The sequence below is a fragment of the Mustela erminea genome, chromosome 5, assembly GCF_009829155.1.
Source record: "Mustela erminea isolate mMusErm1 chromosome 5, mMusErm1.Pri, whole genome shotgun sequence".
Taxonomy (NCBI): domain Eukaryota; kingdom Metazoa; phylum Chordata; class Mammalia; order Carnivora; family Mustelidae; genus Mustela; species Mustela erminea.
In genome coordinates this window covers 21,645,030-21,658,284 of record NC_045618.1, presented here as the reverse complement: position 1 = coordinate 21,658,284, position 13,255 = coordinate 21,645,030, and the positions used below count along the sequence as shown (strand labels likewise).

The 13,255-nt window shown below is 57.9% G+C and overlaps 2 protein-coding genes across 8 annotated transcripts in view; one reads left to right on the top strand and one right to left on the bottom strand.

Moving 5' to 3' along the window:
• APBA2 (amyloid beta precursor protein binding family A member 2) overlaps window positions 1-8,855 on the top strand; it is a 243,712-nt gene extending 234,857 nt beyond the window's left edge. For all 5 annotated transcript variants that reach the window (XM_032342243.1, XM_032342242.1, XM_032342245.1 and 2 more), the window contains 2 exons: window positions 4,923-5,063; window positions 7,581-8,855. In XM_032342243.1, the coding sequence (XP_032198134.1) occupies window positions 4,923-5,063; window positions 7,581-7,652 (213 nt within the window). In that variant the 3' untranslated portion in view covers window positions 7,653-8,855. The remainder of the gene's footprint in view (window positions 1-4,922; window positions 5,064-7,580) is intronic.
• Window positions 8,856-9,929: 1,074 nt separating this feature from the next.
• FAM189A1 (family with sequence similarity 189 member A1) overlaps window positions 9,930-13,255 on the bottom strand; it is a 480,984-nt gene continuing 477,658 nt past the window's right edge. For 2 of the 3 annotated variants that reach the window (XM_032342237.1, XM_032342238.1), the window contains one exon: window positions 9,930-13,172. In XM_032342237.1, coding sequence (XP_032198128.1) covers window positions 12,850-13,172 — 323 coding nt within the window. In that variant the 3' untranslated portion in view covers window positions 9,930-12,849. Of the gene's footprint in view, window positions 13,199-13,255 lie in introns of all 3 variants that reach the window. The other variant, XM_032342239.1, reaches the window with a different exon arrangement.

Below are 13,255 nucleotides of genomic sequence, written 5' to 3'. Positions count from 1 at the left end.
GCAGGGTCTCTCCTGCCACGAGGCAGCCCCCCGGTGACCCAAAAAATGGGCAGCAGGGGGCACCTGGGTGGCTCAGTGGGTTAAGCCTCTGCCTTCGGCTCAGGTCATGATCCCGGGGTCCTGGGATCGAGCCCCACATCGGGCTCTCTGCTCTGCAGGGAGCCTGCTTCCTCCTCTCTCTCTGCCTGCCTCTCTGCCTACTTGTGATCTCTGTCAGATAAATAAAGAAAAAATCCTTAAAAAAAAAAAAATGGGCAGCAGGTGGCTGCACAGATCAGTCCCCCATCTCCACTGGGCCCTGCAGCAGTGGCCTTCGGGTCAGCGGTGCCCAGGCTCTTCCTGTGCCTGCTCCGTGGCATGCCCGTGCCATGGACAGGTGTGGGGTATGGGGGCTGGCTGTCCAGGGTCAGCTCCCTGTATGCTCAGAGGCCCCAGGCAGCTGCTGCCACAGCCACCGCTCAGGCCATGTCTCCTCATCTGTGGTGGCTGACGAGGGCCACAGGCTCGGTTGCTCAGCGGGGGCCTCATGGGAGGAGTGTGTTTGGGAGAACGTTCAGGAAGCCCGAGGGTGCTGACTCTTCTCAAGGGCTTGCTTGCTCTGGGGACAGAAGAGCTGGCTTTGCCCTTCACAGCATGGTCAGGGCGGACCTTGACTTCCCACCCACCCAGCCTCCCCACAGGGGCCTGGCCTGGTCACTGTCCCCTCCCCTGTAGTCCCCTGCTGCCTCGCAGTAGTGGAGCTGTCCCTTGGTTGGCATGTCTCTCACGACCAGTGGCCTCCCTGGCCTCATTGTCCATGAGGCTCTCAGGGGTCCCCTTCGACCCTTACCAAGCCCCACACTCGGACTCCTGGCTCCCGGGAAGCCCTCCACCTCCACCCCGCCTGACCACAGCAAGACCGGACGGGGGCAGGACACCTGACTGGGAGATGGCATTAGTCAGCTCCTGCACACACCCACTGTGGTTTTCTGCCTGATGACTACAAAAGCTTTTCCCATGGCAGGTGGCCGATGCCAGCGTGCAGGGTAAGTGGTTAGAGGAAGGATGTCCCAGCACTGGGGCGGCTCAGGAAGTCTGGGTGCTGTCACGTGAGAAGTGAGAGGGAGGGGTTCTCTGCACAGCTGTCGGCATGTACATGCGTATGTGTTGCATACAGGCAGGCGTGCATTTACACCCATGTGCATGTGCACATACTGTGTACATGTGTGCACGCGCACGTGTGTGTGTTTGGGAGAGGTGCTAGCCTGGGCACTGACTGCCTTCTGGAACTTGGCCTAGCCTGCCTTTTCTCCAGAACGAGAGGCCCTGTGTGGCTAAGAAGCTGTAATGGGTTTTAGAATCAGCCTCCCTCACTTCAGCCCTAGCTTTCTCCTAGGACATCTGTTTCTTCTGTTTGTTTCAATTGTGGTAAAATCGATTAACATAACATTTACCATCTTAACTATTTCCAAGCGTCCAGTACGTTGTACAACCCTCTCGAGAAGTCTTCGCTGTGGGAAAGGGGAACTCTGCGCCCATCAAACACCGACTCCGGTTCCTTTCTCCCAAGCCCAGCTTCTGGCAGCCAGCGTTGTACCTTCTGTCTCTCTGAACTTGACCTCACTATATGCCTCCATAAGTGGAATCAGACAGTACTTGGCCTTTGGGGACCAGCCTTCTTTAACTCCCACCATAATGCCTTCAGGGCCCATCCACCTTGTAGCCTGCGTCAGACGTTCACTCCTTTTCAGGGCTGAGTAATATTCCCATAGATGACTAGCCCACATTTCGCTTTTCCATGCATCTGTCAGTAGACACTGGGTTGCCTCCATCCCCCACCCCATGGGAGTGAATCGTGCTGTGGTAACTTGGGTGTGTGGGACTTCTGTTTTTCCAGTTCTAGTTTCACTGTTGCAAATACTCCTAGGCCTCCTGGTCCATCTGTCTGAGGCGTCTGGCCATGCATCAGTTCTAGCAACCAGGAAATGAAGCTCTTCCCACAAGCCTCAGGCATCCCTGGGCTGCTGGTGTCTGCAAGGCTGGTCCTGTTAGGGAACAGCATTTTCTGTTACCATTTCACAGAGGACGAAGGAATAGGGAGGTCAAGGAACTTGCCCCAAGTCTCCCAGCTGGGAAGTGGCAGAGCAGGGATCAGGCCAGAGGCCAGCAGTTGTGAAGAGCGTGCCCACAGTCCCCGCTTGTACGAGGTGCCAGGGGGCAGTGGGTGAGCGTGTGCACGGTCTTGGCAGCCCTTGTGAGCAGCTCAGAGGCTGATACATTTGTACCGAAGGCTAGGGTGTTAGTGAGCCCTGTAAGTGTCCACTGGGCCCTGATTATGGCTTCGGGGCTGGGCCCGCCAGTCTCTCCTCTCACTAAGCGTGCAGGGACCACTGTGCTTCCTGGTGAGTACATGCCACACAGCCAAGTTCCCCCGAATTCCCCGGAAAAGTTTGCTGACATCTGAGTTAGTCTCGCACAAGTGCTTTTTCCATTTTCAGCTCCATTACACCCAATGTACAATGCATTAGTTTGCAGACAGGCCCCGGATGACCCAGTTAGCGCTATTTCTAAACGGATCCTTCCTCTCTCTTTCCACACCACCATTCAGGACATCAGGAAGTCTCCCGCTGGGAGACATGGGCCTTCTCCCCCCGCAGAAGTGCGCCCCATGAGGTTGGAACACACCTCGGTTCCTGTGGACATGCCTCGTTCGGGAAGGCCAGGACCCATGTGTGTGCATGCACACGGCCTTCTCCTCAGCATGTCCTGCCCCCCCCTTTCTGCCTTCTCCCCCTGCCTGCTCCCCAGATTCTGGCTGGCCATTCCTTCTAAAGGTGCAAAGCCATTGTCTCTCCTGCTTCTTCTCACTTTCTTTCCCTGAATCTCCATGACTAGGGAGGAGGCTGCTGGCAGGGACAGAACCAAGATTGCAGCTTCCACGGACTGTCCCAGCTTCTTTGCTGGGGAGCACACTGGGCCCTCCCTGACGCTTGGTCAATCTGGGAAGCGAGCTCGGTCACTGTGAACTATCTTCCTTGGGACCTTCGAAGAGCCCATTTCAGTGGGCACAGAATGCTGTCAGATCGTCTCGGGGCGGGGAGACAAGGAGTGGAATTCTCCTTAATTCTCGTATGGAGAACTGGGCAGTCAGGCCACCCTGCGTCCCTCTCTCTGCCAGCCCCCTGGTCGACCCCCTCTGACCTGAGTGCTCAGGTTCCAGGACTGTGGCCTGCTCTGCTGCAGGAGTCCACTCGGCTGGGCCTGTGACCTCAGACTGCACATGTGTCCTGTACCGGAAAGACAGAAATCCCGAGGGCTGGGAGGGATGCAGATGGTTGGTTGAGAAAGGTCTGTGGCATCGGTGATGAGGCAAAATCCGCAAAACAAAGGACAGATGGGAATCCTGCATACGGTGCCAGGGTCAACCTGTGGTCAGTGGCCTTGGGAGTGAGTCTGTCTCAGCTTCAAACGTTGCCATGCCAGGTCCTGTGGTTGGGGACAGGAGGAGGGAGAGCAATACTAAGGGGGAGTGTCGTCCCCCAGCAGCCTCGGAAATCAGAGGCCCTAGCTAAATGAGCAGGCCAGGCCTGGGGTTGGATGCAAGGTGACTGTGACCCAGGCAGGAGTCCCAGGGGTGCAGGCAGGAGGGCGTTCCCTCCAAGACCCAGAGGAGAGTCCTGGATAATGACAAGCCTCGCCCTGGAATGAGAAGAACCGTGAGGCAGAGAGAGGGCTTGGCTGTCCTGCCTGCTTTGAACACCCCCCCGTGGTTGTGCCTCCTGCGGGAAGGCTGACCTTTGATGTCTTAGGGCGCTGACCCGAGTCACCCTTCCTGATTCTGGGCTGGAGTCCCCTGCCGTCTCAAGTATGAAGATGTCTTAAAAAGTGACCAAATCCTCAAGGAGACAGGGGCTGTAATCATGGTGTTTTCAAATTAAGGACACCATAAGGACAAGGCCGAATTCACCATGAATTTGGTGGGGGCTCTAGATGACATGGGGTGGCCCCCCGCGCACCTAGGCAACAGGGTCCAGACAGCCTAGGCTGCTCCAGCCTGGCTCCGGGCTGGGCCTTCCTCATTCTCCAGCATGGCTGGTGGGGTGCGGCCCTCCGGGGCTGCTGCGCTAATGTTGGGGAGGGGGCACCCGGGGTCTGGCCAGTGCTGGCCGAGGGGCTCCAGGTCAGAAAGAGACCTCCGGCGGTGGGTGGGCCGTCAGGATACCTCAGCCCCAGAGTCCCTGCTGTTGGACCTATTTCTGCCCCTGCCTTGCGTTGTTGGAAGCAGCATGGGGTTCAGGGACCTGGGGTCTCCTCTGCTCCCTCTGACCACAACATCCCCAGGACTTCAGCATCGGGGTGCAGCTGGCCCCCTTCTCTCCTGAGCCGGCAACTCTCACCCTCCGGGGTCCGCTGCCGTCTCCCCGCTGTCTGGGCAGGCATCCACCTTTCTGACGGCCTGATATTAGGTGAATTTCACAAGCTCAAAGCTTTCCTTGTCCTTTCCCCAAACTCTTCCCGTTTTTTGGCTCTTGAATTCATCACCTCCTTGTGAGATGGAGACAGTGACTTCTTAGCTTGTAAGAGGAGCAGAAGGGAGCCAGTGGGGAATCTTCCAGAATGTGCTTCCGCTGTACACACCACCAGCCCTCCACACTCCCCTGACACAGGAACTGAGGCCCTGGGATGGCTGGAGGGGGGGGGGGACAGATCTCCCGAGGGCCCGCAAGGTTCTCCCACAGGCCGTGCTGTTGACTTGTGTGTTTTAACCTAGTCCCAATCATAGATGTCCCTGATGGTAAGTCAGCAGTGGCATGCAGAAGCATTTGTCCTGTTGGCCTCTCCCTCTGCATGCCCAGTGTCCCCGCTTCTGGTTTGGGGATGGCAGTGAGCTCCTGGCGGGCGTGGCAGGGACTCGTGTGCTGACTTGACATGTGTCTGCTTAGATCTGCAGCCTCATGCGAGGGGGCATTGCAGAGCGAGGAGGCGTGCGAGTCGGCCACCGCATCATCGAGATCAACGGGCAGAGTGTGGTGGCCACGGCCCACGAGAAGATCGTCCAGGCTCTCTCTAACTCGGTGGGAGAGGTAAGGCTATGCCCCGTCACCTTGCTGGAGTCAGAGCTGGAGCTGGGGCTGTCTGAGCCCTACATTTCCGTGACCGACCTCTGTGCCCCTGAGAGGGTTTCCAGGGGGTGCTGGGGCAAGCCACTGACCCCTTCCTAGGAAAACCTTCCTTCTCAAGAGAGCCTGTCCTTGCTGGGAACTTGGAGCATGCCTCTGCTGGTCCTGCGTGCCCACCTTGACCTCTGCCAGTCACTCCCTCTGCCGGGGACCCTGGGCATCTGCTGAGCCGGGGGCTGTGTCTCTCACCCAGGGTGTGCCTGTGACAAGGCTGAGCAGATGGCAGGCGCCATTCGGCTGTTCGTTCTGGCTCTGTGCTGTGGATGGGAGGGTGAAGGTGGTTGACACCAGCTTTGAAATGGGGTCTTGCACGCTCCATGCGGGGGAGCCCTGCCCTCTGCGGGACTTACCCTCCCGGGTACAAGGCTCTGGCCCAGGGTTCGCCTCTGCCCGCTTCCTGCCATCTTCCTGCCCATGGAGCAGGCCAGCTGTGGCTGCTGCACCCTTTCCTGCATCGCTGGCTTTAAACTTCCTCCATTTCCAGTTCTTTCTGGCAGCCAGCTTGAGGTGGACGAGGGTCAGAGCGGAAGGGCTCAGGTTTCCTCAAGACCTCATAAGTGAACAGGGTAATTGGAGATGAGAAGATGCTGAGGCTGTGCAACCAGAGTCTAGAAGGAGGACTCCCCCAGAGGCTAGTGTGTGGGGGTATTAGTGGCAATGGGGGCATGTGAAAGGGAGAGCCAGGACGAACGCGGAGAGGGTCTCCCCGGAGAAGCGTGGGAGGCCGAGACCATGGCAGAGGTGGGTGGGGAGAGGGACCAGTTGCAAAGGGCCTGGGTGTTGGGTGGGAGTCACATTTGATTCTCAGGGCTGTGGGGGGGCGGCCCAGGGGGCCGTGGGGAAGAGGGTGTGGCTTCCATCTTAGTGACCACAGCCGGGGGGGGGGGGGGAGGGGGAGAGAGATGGAGAGCTTGGCCCCTGGGTGAGTTGGTGGGTGCTGTTTCTGAGGGGGCTTTTGGGCACATTTCCTGGGTTCCTACTCTGTATTTTGTAAAACTACCAGGCTTAGGGAGGAGGTCTGTTTTCCCAGGGTTCAGTGGTAGCAGATGGCTGGCTTTTAAGGTTGGGGTGGGGGGCAGGTAGGCACCATTAGCCTCCTTTTACAAATGGCTTCAAAGAAAGGAAAATCCAATTTTCCTAAGCGGGTGTTTGAAATGGCTGCCCCACTGGGGAGATGAGTCTCACACGTCTACGAAGAAACCAGTCGCCGGGGGGAGAAATGTTTCCATGTCTTCAGACTTGGACCTGAGATGAAGTGGTACCCAAAAAGGCAGAGAGGCAGCCGAGGGTGTGGCTAGGCGATGGAAGTGTCTGCCTGCCGTCTCCCAGCATCCCTGAGCACGTGTGCAAAATCAGTCCCTGATAACAAGACGTGGGGTTTTGGATGGGTTTCAGATTGAGGAACGACACAGAATGTTCTGATGGAAGAAGCCACACCAGGCAGTGATGGGGGCATTAAAATCTAAACTGAGTATGTGGATCCTGGTGGTGGGGGCCGGCCGGGAGCACGGGACATTGTGAAAACACCCTGCACAGCTGGCCTCTCTCTGGGTTGGTCAGATGGGGGCCTGAGACCTGCTTGCTGGAGGAAGGGTGGCCCTAGGGCGGCCACACCATGCCCCCCCCCCCGCCACTGGCTACCTCTTGCTGGGCACTGGGGGCATGAGGCCTGAAGCACCCAGGCCATCCAGATGTCCCAGAGCTACAAGGCCTGAGCTCGGCATAGACCTGGGAACAGGGGTACTAAGAGGGGAGCAGAGCAGCAGAAGCAGAGCCCAGCTCCTGGGCTTCCACTGGTTTAACTCTTCCTTCTAGAACCATCACAGTGGGGGAGGGGTGGCGGAGTGATGAAGGTCCCACAAGCTGAGTCTCCTGGGGAGTTATCTTGAGCCATGCCTGGCTACCCAGCTACTTGGTGCCAGAGAGTGATGGCTCCGATGGCTCGTTTGCTAACTGACCCTGGAAGGATAAGGCAAGAGCGAGGCTGCTGGCCCTCAGTGAGCAAGTTCTCCGACCCCAGAACACTCATGTTTCCAGGCTTCCCTGGAAGCTCTTCAGAGGCCTGGGCACCCCTGGCTGAGTGGGCAAACCATAGTCGCAGTTAAAAGTCCGCTTTTTTGCTCCTCACCTGTCAGCTTCAGCTGAGGGAAAAAACTAGCCCTTTATTAACGTGGGTCAGACACCCTGGAGACCCAGCTGGGGAGGCCAGCTCGGAGTCCGCTGTGTCAGGACACGCTTTCTGAATCTCCGTGGAGATGCTCATTCCTCCTTTACTCGGCAAGCTGGTACTTAGCGCAGAAAAGCCTCAGGGGGTCCCGAAGTGAGCTGGTTGCCCCAGTGTTTGGTTTCTGTGGATGGCATCAGGGGTCGGGGGGAGGCCAGTGTGGGCCAGCCGGTTCAGCCCCTGTCTCTCATTGACAGATCCACATGAAGACCATGCCGGCCGCCATGTTCAGGCTCCTCACGGGCCAGGAGACCCCGCTGTACATCTAGGCCCACCCAGCCTGCTCCGCCCAGCCCGCCTGGCTTCAGAGGAGCCGGAAAGGCTGGACCCGGGACCTGACCCCTGACCCCCACAGCCCATCCAAGGACACTGGCTCCTCTGAAGGGCCTGCCCTCACCACCCACTTTTTTTTTTTTTTTTTTTTTTTTTTTGGACAAAAAGGGGTTTGTCTTCATCAAAGGAGAGTCACAGGAAGCAATCTCTGTACAAGAGTCACGTGTTTTGCCCATTCTGACCTGTTTTCTCGTTGCGACCAGCGGACAAGGGTGTTTCTTTGTAGCTGTGTGTGGTGTGGAGTATGTCTTCCCTCCCTGAAGCCGTGGAGAGCGGACGTGAAGGGAGCCCCGCGAGGACAGCGAGCTCTGGGGGGCAGCGGTCGTCCCCTCCTGCCCCCCTCCTCCGGGGGGCCCTGGGGTGCTTCGGGGGAGGGCGCCCTGCTGCAGCCCGGCTCCCGGGGTGTGAGTTGTAAGTGAGGTCCGGGAACATGTGATTGTATTGAACCAGAGGGGAGACGTTCCTGAGTTCAATAAAAGATGATGGCTACAACATCGAAACTCCATATTTATTTAGACAATGTCACGGTGTTGACCTTTACTTTGAGAAGCCGATCTTCGGACCTGAGGGTTTTCGGATGACCCGCCATCGCAGCCGCTGCTCCTGTCCTCCCCCGAGGCTCTGTGGACTTGAGAGGGCACCCGCCCCCCGCCAGCCACCTCTCCTCTCCCTCCAGCCCCCCTCACGGGGCGGGGGCTGCTGGCTCGTCCCCCCAGGGACAAGGGACACCGCAGAGGCCCTCAGTTTCCGATCTCTGTCTACACACACGCATCCACACGCCAGCTCCCCGACCCCCAAAAGCCAAAACCCTCTCTGGACGACTCTGCCACTCCCAGGGCGGCCGGCAGCCGGCGCAGATCCCTGGGCCTGCCAGGCGTCACCGCGAGCAGTATTAGCGCGTGTAGATAAAGTGAAACGTAGTCTAGTTCGGTTCATTAGAGGTCATTGTTAACCGACGTCCTTTTGTCTGGAAGTCTCTTTTTTTGGCCCCGGCCTCGGAGAATACACTGTGACTTAAGAAGCCTTACCATGCAGTAACTAAAGCTTTAGGATTACTGTATTCAAGGAGTGACCTGTGTGTTGCATGCAGCCGACCCTAGGAAGACTCGCTAATATCACTAATAAAGCTCAAGTCATGACCAAAGCGGTTTGCGTGGCTGGTTTGTTAATGCAGGAGCGGATGCCGGACTTCCCCTCAGCTAGGCACCTCACACAGTGCCTCTGGGATGGTGCCCTGATTGCTGATGGCATCCCCTCCAGGTCTGGGGTTGCAGCGGCGGGGGAGGGGGGCTCTTTCTGGGGAGGTGTGGGGGTGGGTGTTCCAGGCACCCGGTGTCAGCCTCCCCCACCCCCCGCCAGCCCCCCATCACCAGGGAGGAGACAGGCTGCTAACTGCCTAAGGAAGAGAAGGAGCCTTGTCATTCTCCTAGTTTAAAACTCGATGATTCCTGGAGAGGTGAGTTGTATGTGTGTGAATCTATGAAACAAAGTGGGACTATCCATCCTAGTGGCATCTGCTGACCTGGAGGGTACTTTGTGGCCTGTCACCTGCCGGAGGGAGGCAGGGGTGAACACGGGCTTTGATCAGAAGGCCAGGGCTGGGGTTCTCCCCGCACCGCCCACATTGGTCTGGGGAGCTTGGCCTGGTAGGACCCACCGCAGGTCCTCCCGCAAGTCATCTGCTCTCTGCACTATGAGCTATTGACCAGGGCCTTCGCCCTTGCCCTCGCCCTTGGGTGATGAGAGGGAATGTCACGTGAATAATAGCTGGAGGGAAAGGGTCCCCCCACTTAGGAGAGCCAAGGGGTATGCCCCTGCCTTGGCCAAGACAAGGCAGGGGAATAGGCTCCGGAGACGAAAGCTGTGGCTAGCAAATGATGCAGTGGTTGGGGTGGAGGTGGGAGTCCCACCAAATGATTCACTTAAAAAATCCAAATGAAAGAGTCCTTGGAGCCGGTGGCCTGCATCCTTCTGGGAAGCCTCCGACGGATGTCGCATGCGGGGAGGCACAGCTGTGGGCCAGCACAGGCGGGCACCTGCCCTCCACCTCTCAGCCCCCAGGACCTGCCCTTTTCTGGAAGGATGCTGGGAGACACGCTTGGGTGGCCGCGGGGGCCTCACGCTCCCCACCGGCTGCTCGAGCTCCTGGTCTTCAGAGGCACATGGGCTCTCTGCCTCTCTGTCCCAATTAGACCCGGAGACACAGAGGCCAGAAATAGTATTTATTAAAACACGGATCATTATGAAAACACCTTGAGGTACATTAAATAAATACAACCTTCCAGTTGTACAAACAGGTCTCCTGTGGCTTGAAAACAATTTCCTATAAATTCTGCCTAATAGCAGCATCTGTGAATCAATAGAGCTGAGGGGCGGGGGTGGGAAACACGTCCATTGGAAAGAAGCTTTCTGTGACATGGTTTGTTACAAGCATTCAGTTGGCATTGTTGTCACCAGCTGAAGGAGAGCTTAGGTTCTTGTGAAGGATGAGTCCCCCGCCTGTTGGCCATGAGATGGGGTCCAGAGCTCACCCACCTCAGCGTTCTTTTGCCACATCCCCCCCGCCCACAGGCAAATGGCAGTGTCTGGACAGGCTCTGGCTCCCACACCAGTTGACCCCATCTGGGTTGTGGGAAAAGTCCGGCAGAGTGTCCAGGACCCAGACATCTGCAGGTGGGGGGTCCCTGCAGGAGGGGGACCCGTGCCTTAGCTTCCTGGTGCAGCCTGTGGGGCTCTGCCCTAGCCTGCTGATGCTTTATCAGGAGGAGAGGGGGGAGGCAGTGCACCGGCAAGGGGAACCCGCTTTCCTTTGGTCATGCGCCCATATGGTCTGGACTTGGGGTATTTGCTGCTGAGCTCCGTTGAGCACAGCAGGGTCCCAGGTACTAGAGCTTGCTTGTTCCTAGGGGTTCTAACTGGTGCTTCCCTCTTCCTGGGACCTTTCAGGGAAGCCAGGATCTTGGGCCCTGCTGGAGCTCACATGGGCCGCCTGTGGCCCTGAGCAGATGGGCAGAAGGTTTTAGCTCAGTGGTATAAAACTGGGTACGATCTCCTCAACTGCAAGTTGGAGTTGTTCTGAGAGCAAATATGCAACTGAGCGTGGAAGGGTGCAGGAAGGACAGGGCCCTTGAGAACATCCGGGACTCTGGGCTTTGGCCAGAGCTCCCGGAGGTACCCACGTGGAGGCTCAGGCTGCCGGAGGTGCCCACGATGGCCAAAGAAACACTGTCCCATTGCAGGGAGGAGAAACAAAGGACACAGGCTGCCAGGGTGGGCTCCCAGTGGCCACTTGCCCTGGCCACCCATACAATGAAAGGACTGATGGTCAAGCCCCAGCCCAGAGACACAGAAAATGCCTGGATTCAGAAGCCACAAATGCTGTGCCGATGAGCGCAGGGGAGGCTACTTGGGAAAACCACAACTAACTGGACCTGTGAAGGGATCCGCTCTGGGGGGGGGACTTCAAAAGCCCTCGGCTGAGAAAAACGAGAGGAGAGATTCTCCATTTTGTCGTGAATAAAGTGCTCATAATTCACCTCTGGGGTTCGCCGGTGGAAGGGTTCCTTTTGGCATCAGAAGGCCCGAGGAGGATTCTTCCGGCTGTCTCACGTCACCCGGACGTGAGGGAGGCAACGACCAAGAACATTACTGAAGCAACGTGTCGAAAGCAAACCGTCCCTGCAGGCTCCCTGGACTGTCGGCGTCTGGACCGCAGAGCCTCCCTGCCAGCCCCTGCCCAGCCTCCAACCACACAGACGCGTCCCCAACACTACAGGTGGGGCACAGAGCAGAGGGAAGGGCAGCACGCAGCCCCTCGATGGCCGGATGCCAAGCAATATAGTGGGCAGCCACCAAATCTTCCCCTTGTGCTCCCCATGCCAGGCCGTTGGGCTCTCGGTTGAGAACTATGGTTTGTGGGCTGCCTTGTTCGTGGCAGGGCCACGGCATGGGTGCTGGTGGCCGCTGTTGTGGATGGTGCAGGGACAGGCATTCCCACAGCTGCAGAAAGTTCTCGAGGACAGTGCTGCTCCAGGGCCGTGGTGGGAAGTAGCTGCTGTTTAATGTTGCCAGAACATGGAGGGGGAGGGTGAAGAGGGGAACCAAGAAAGGCAAAATGCCCAAGCTGCCACTGCAGAGGGTCTGGGCTTGCCCCCTTCCACATACCCAACGCAGTGGGTGTTGTCTGGAAAGAAATGATTTATAGCCTGCATCTTCCCGCACAGGTGCCCAGCTGCCCAGCTGCCCAGCTGGCTGGGAAGAGAATGCTCTGGGTTGGCAGCGACCCGCTTTCTGAGGAGGTGCACAGGTCCCAGGGTCCAGGCCTCTTCCCTCAGACCTCCACTCGTCCAGGCCATCTTGGGGAGAGCAGACACAGGGATAATCTCCAAAGGGGCTCACCAGCAGTGTCTGCAGAGGAGGAGACAGGAGACAGCCCGAGAGACAGCGGGGAAGGTGTCCCAGGGAAGGAGGGTGGAGAGGGGAGGTCCGGGAGACTGGTGACCCCAGGCGGGGTGGGGTGTCCAGCAAAGCTCCCTGCCACACCAGCTTGCGTCCCGGAGATGGCCAGGCCACACGGAGGTCCCCTATTGTGATTCGCACACACGACAGCCCTGCCTCCTGTGGGCGGTAGAGCTGGGCTCCCCCCGGCTGTCATCCGTGTCAGAATTACCCATTTTCTTTCAGTCAGCATATGACAAAGGTAGATTACTGACACACACCATAGAAGAAAATGGTCTCATTTTACTTGATACCCTCTACCTGCTCAACACTCAGCTGACTCAGAGGTGGGCAGAGTCTTGCTTTGTGACGGCCCTGACTCTGAAGACACTTAGAGTCTCTGGTGTCCCCGTCGCTGGGTTCTCAGAACGCTGCTTAGGTGCTCCATGTCTGATAAAACCAAAGAGTTCACGGTGGCCACGAGAGTCATTTTTCGGTATTAGTGGAACAGGTAGGAAGGGTCCTCCCCAAGACAATGACGGACCAGATCCTCCTGAAGAGAGGGACAGTAGTTCCCCGCCTGGGCCACCCCAAGATTCTCCTGGGCCACAGGCCCCTCTCCACAGAGCACAGTGACCTCCAGCCAGGATGGTGAGTCCAGGCTCCTCCGTGGCCCTGTCAGGACCCGTGGGCTGGTCACACCTGGTCCAGAACGCCGGCACTGACCACGGCCTCCTCCATGTGGGCCTCCTCAGCGGGGACCACCGGGCCCAGGGTGCCCACCACATGCTGCACTTCGGGAGGGAGGGCACAGTTCGAGTGTTCCAAAAACTTAGCCACCAAAACCCTGGCGTCTGCGTGGGCCTTGCTGTCCACTAAAGAATGTGGCCGCTCTTTGAAGACCGTCTGTAAGGCCTCTGGCTTTCCCCGTGGGTCGGTTTTCCAGGTGTCCCGGGGCCCAGGGGGCGAGAACGGGTGCTGCCCTGCACAGGCGGCCGTGACAGAGTGAGCTCGGGAAACTAGAAATCAAGGGAAAAGATAATATCTGAAAACAACCAAAACAAAAGGCAGCTGTTAAATGAGTTCTTGACAAAGCAAATGT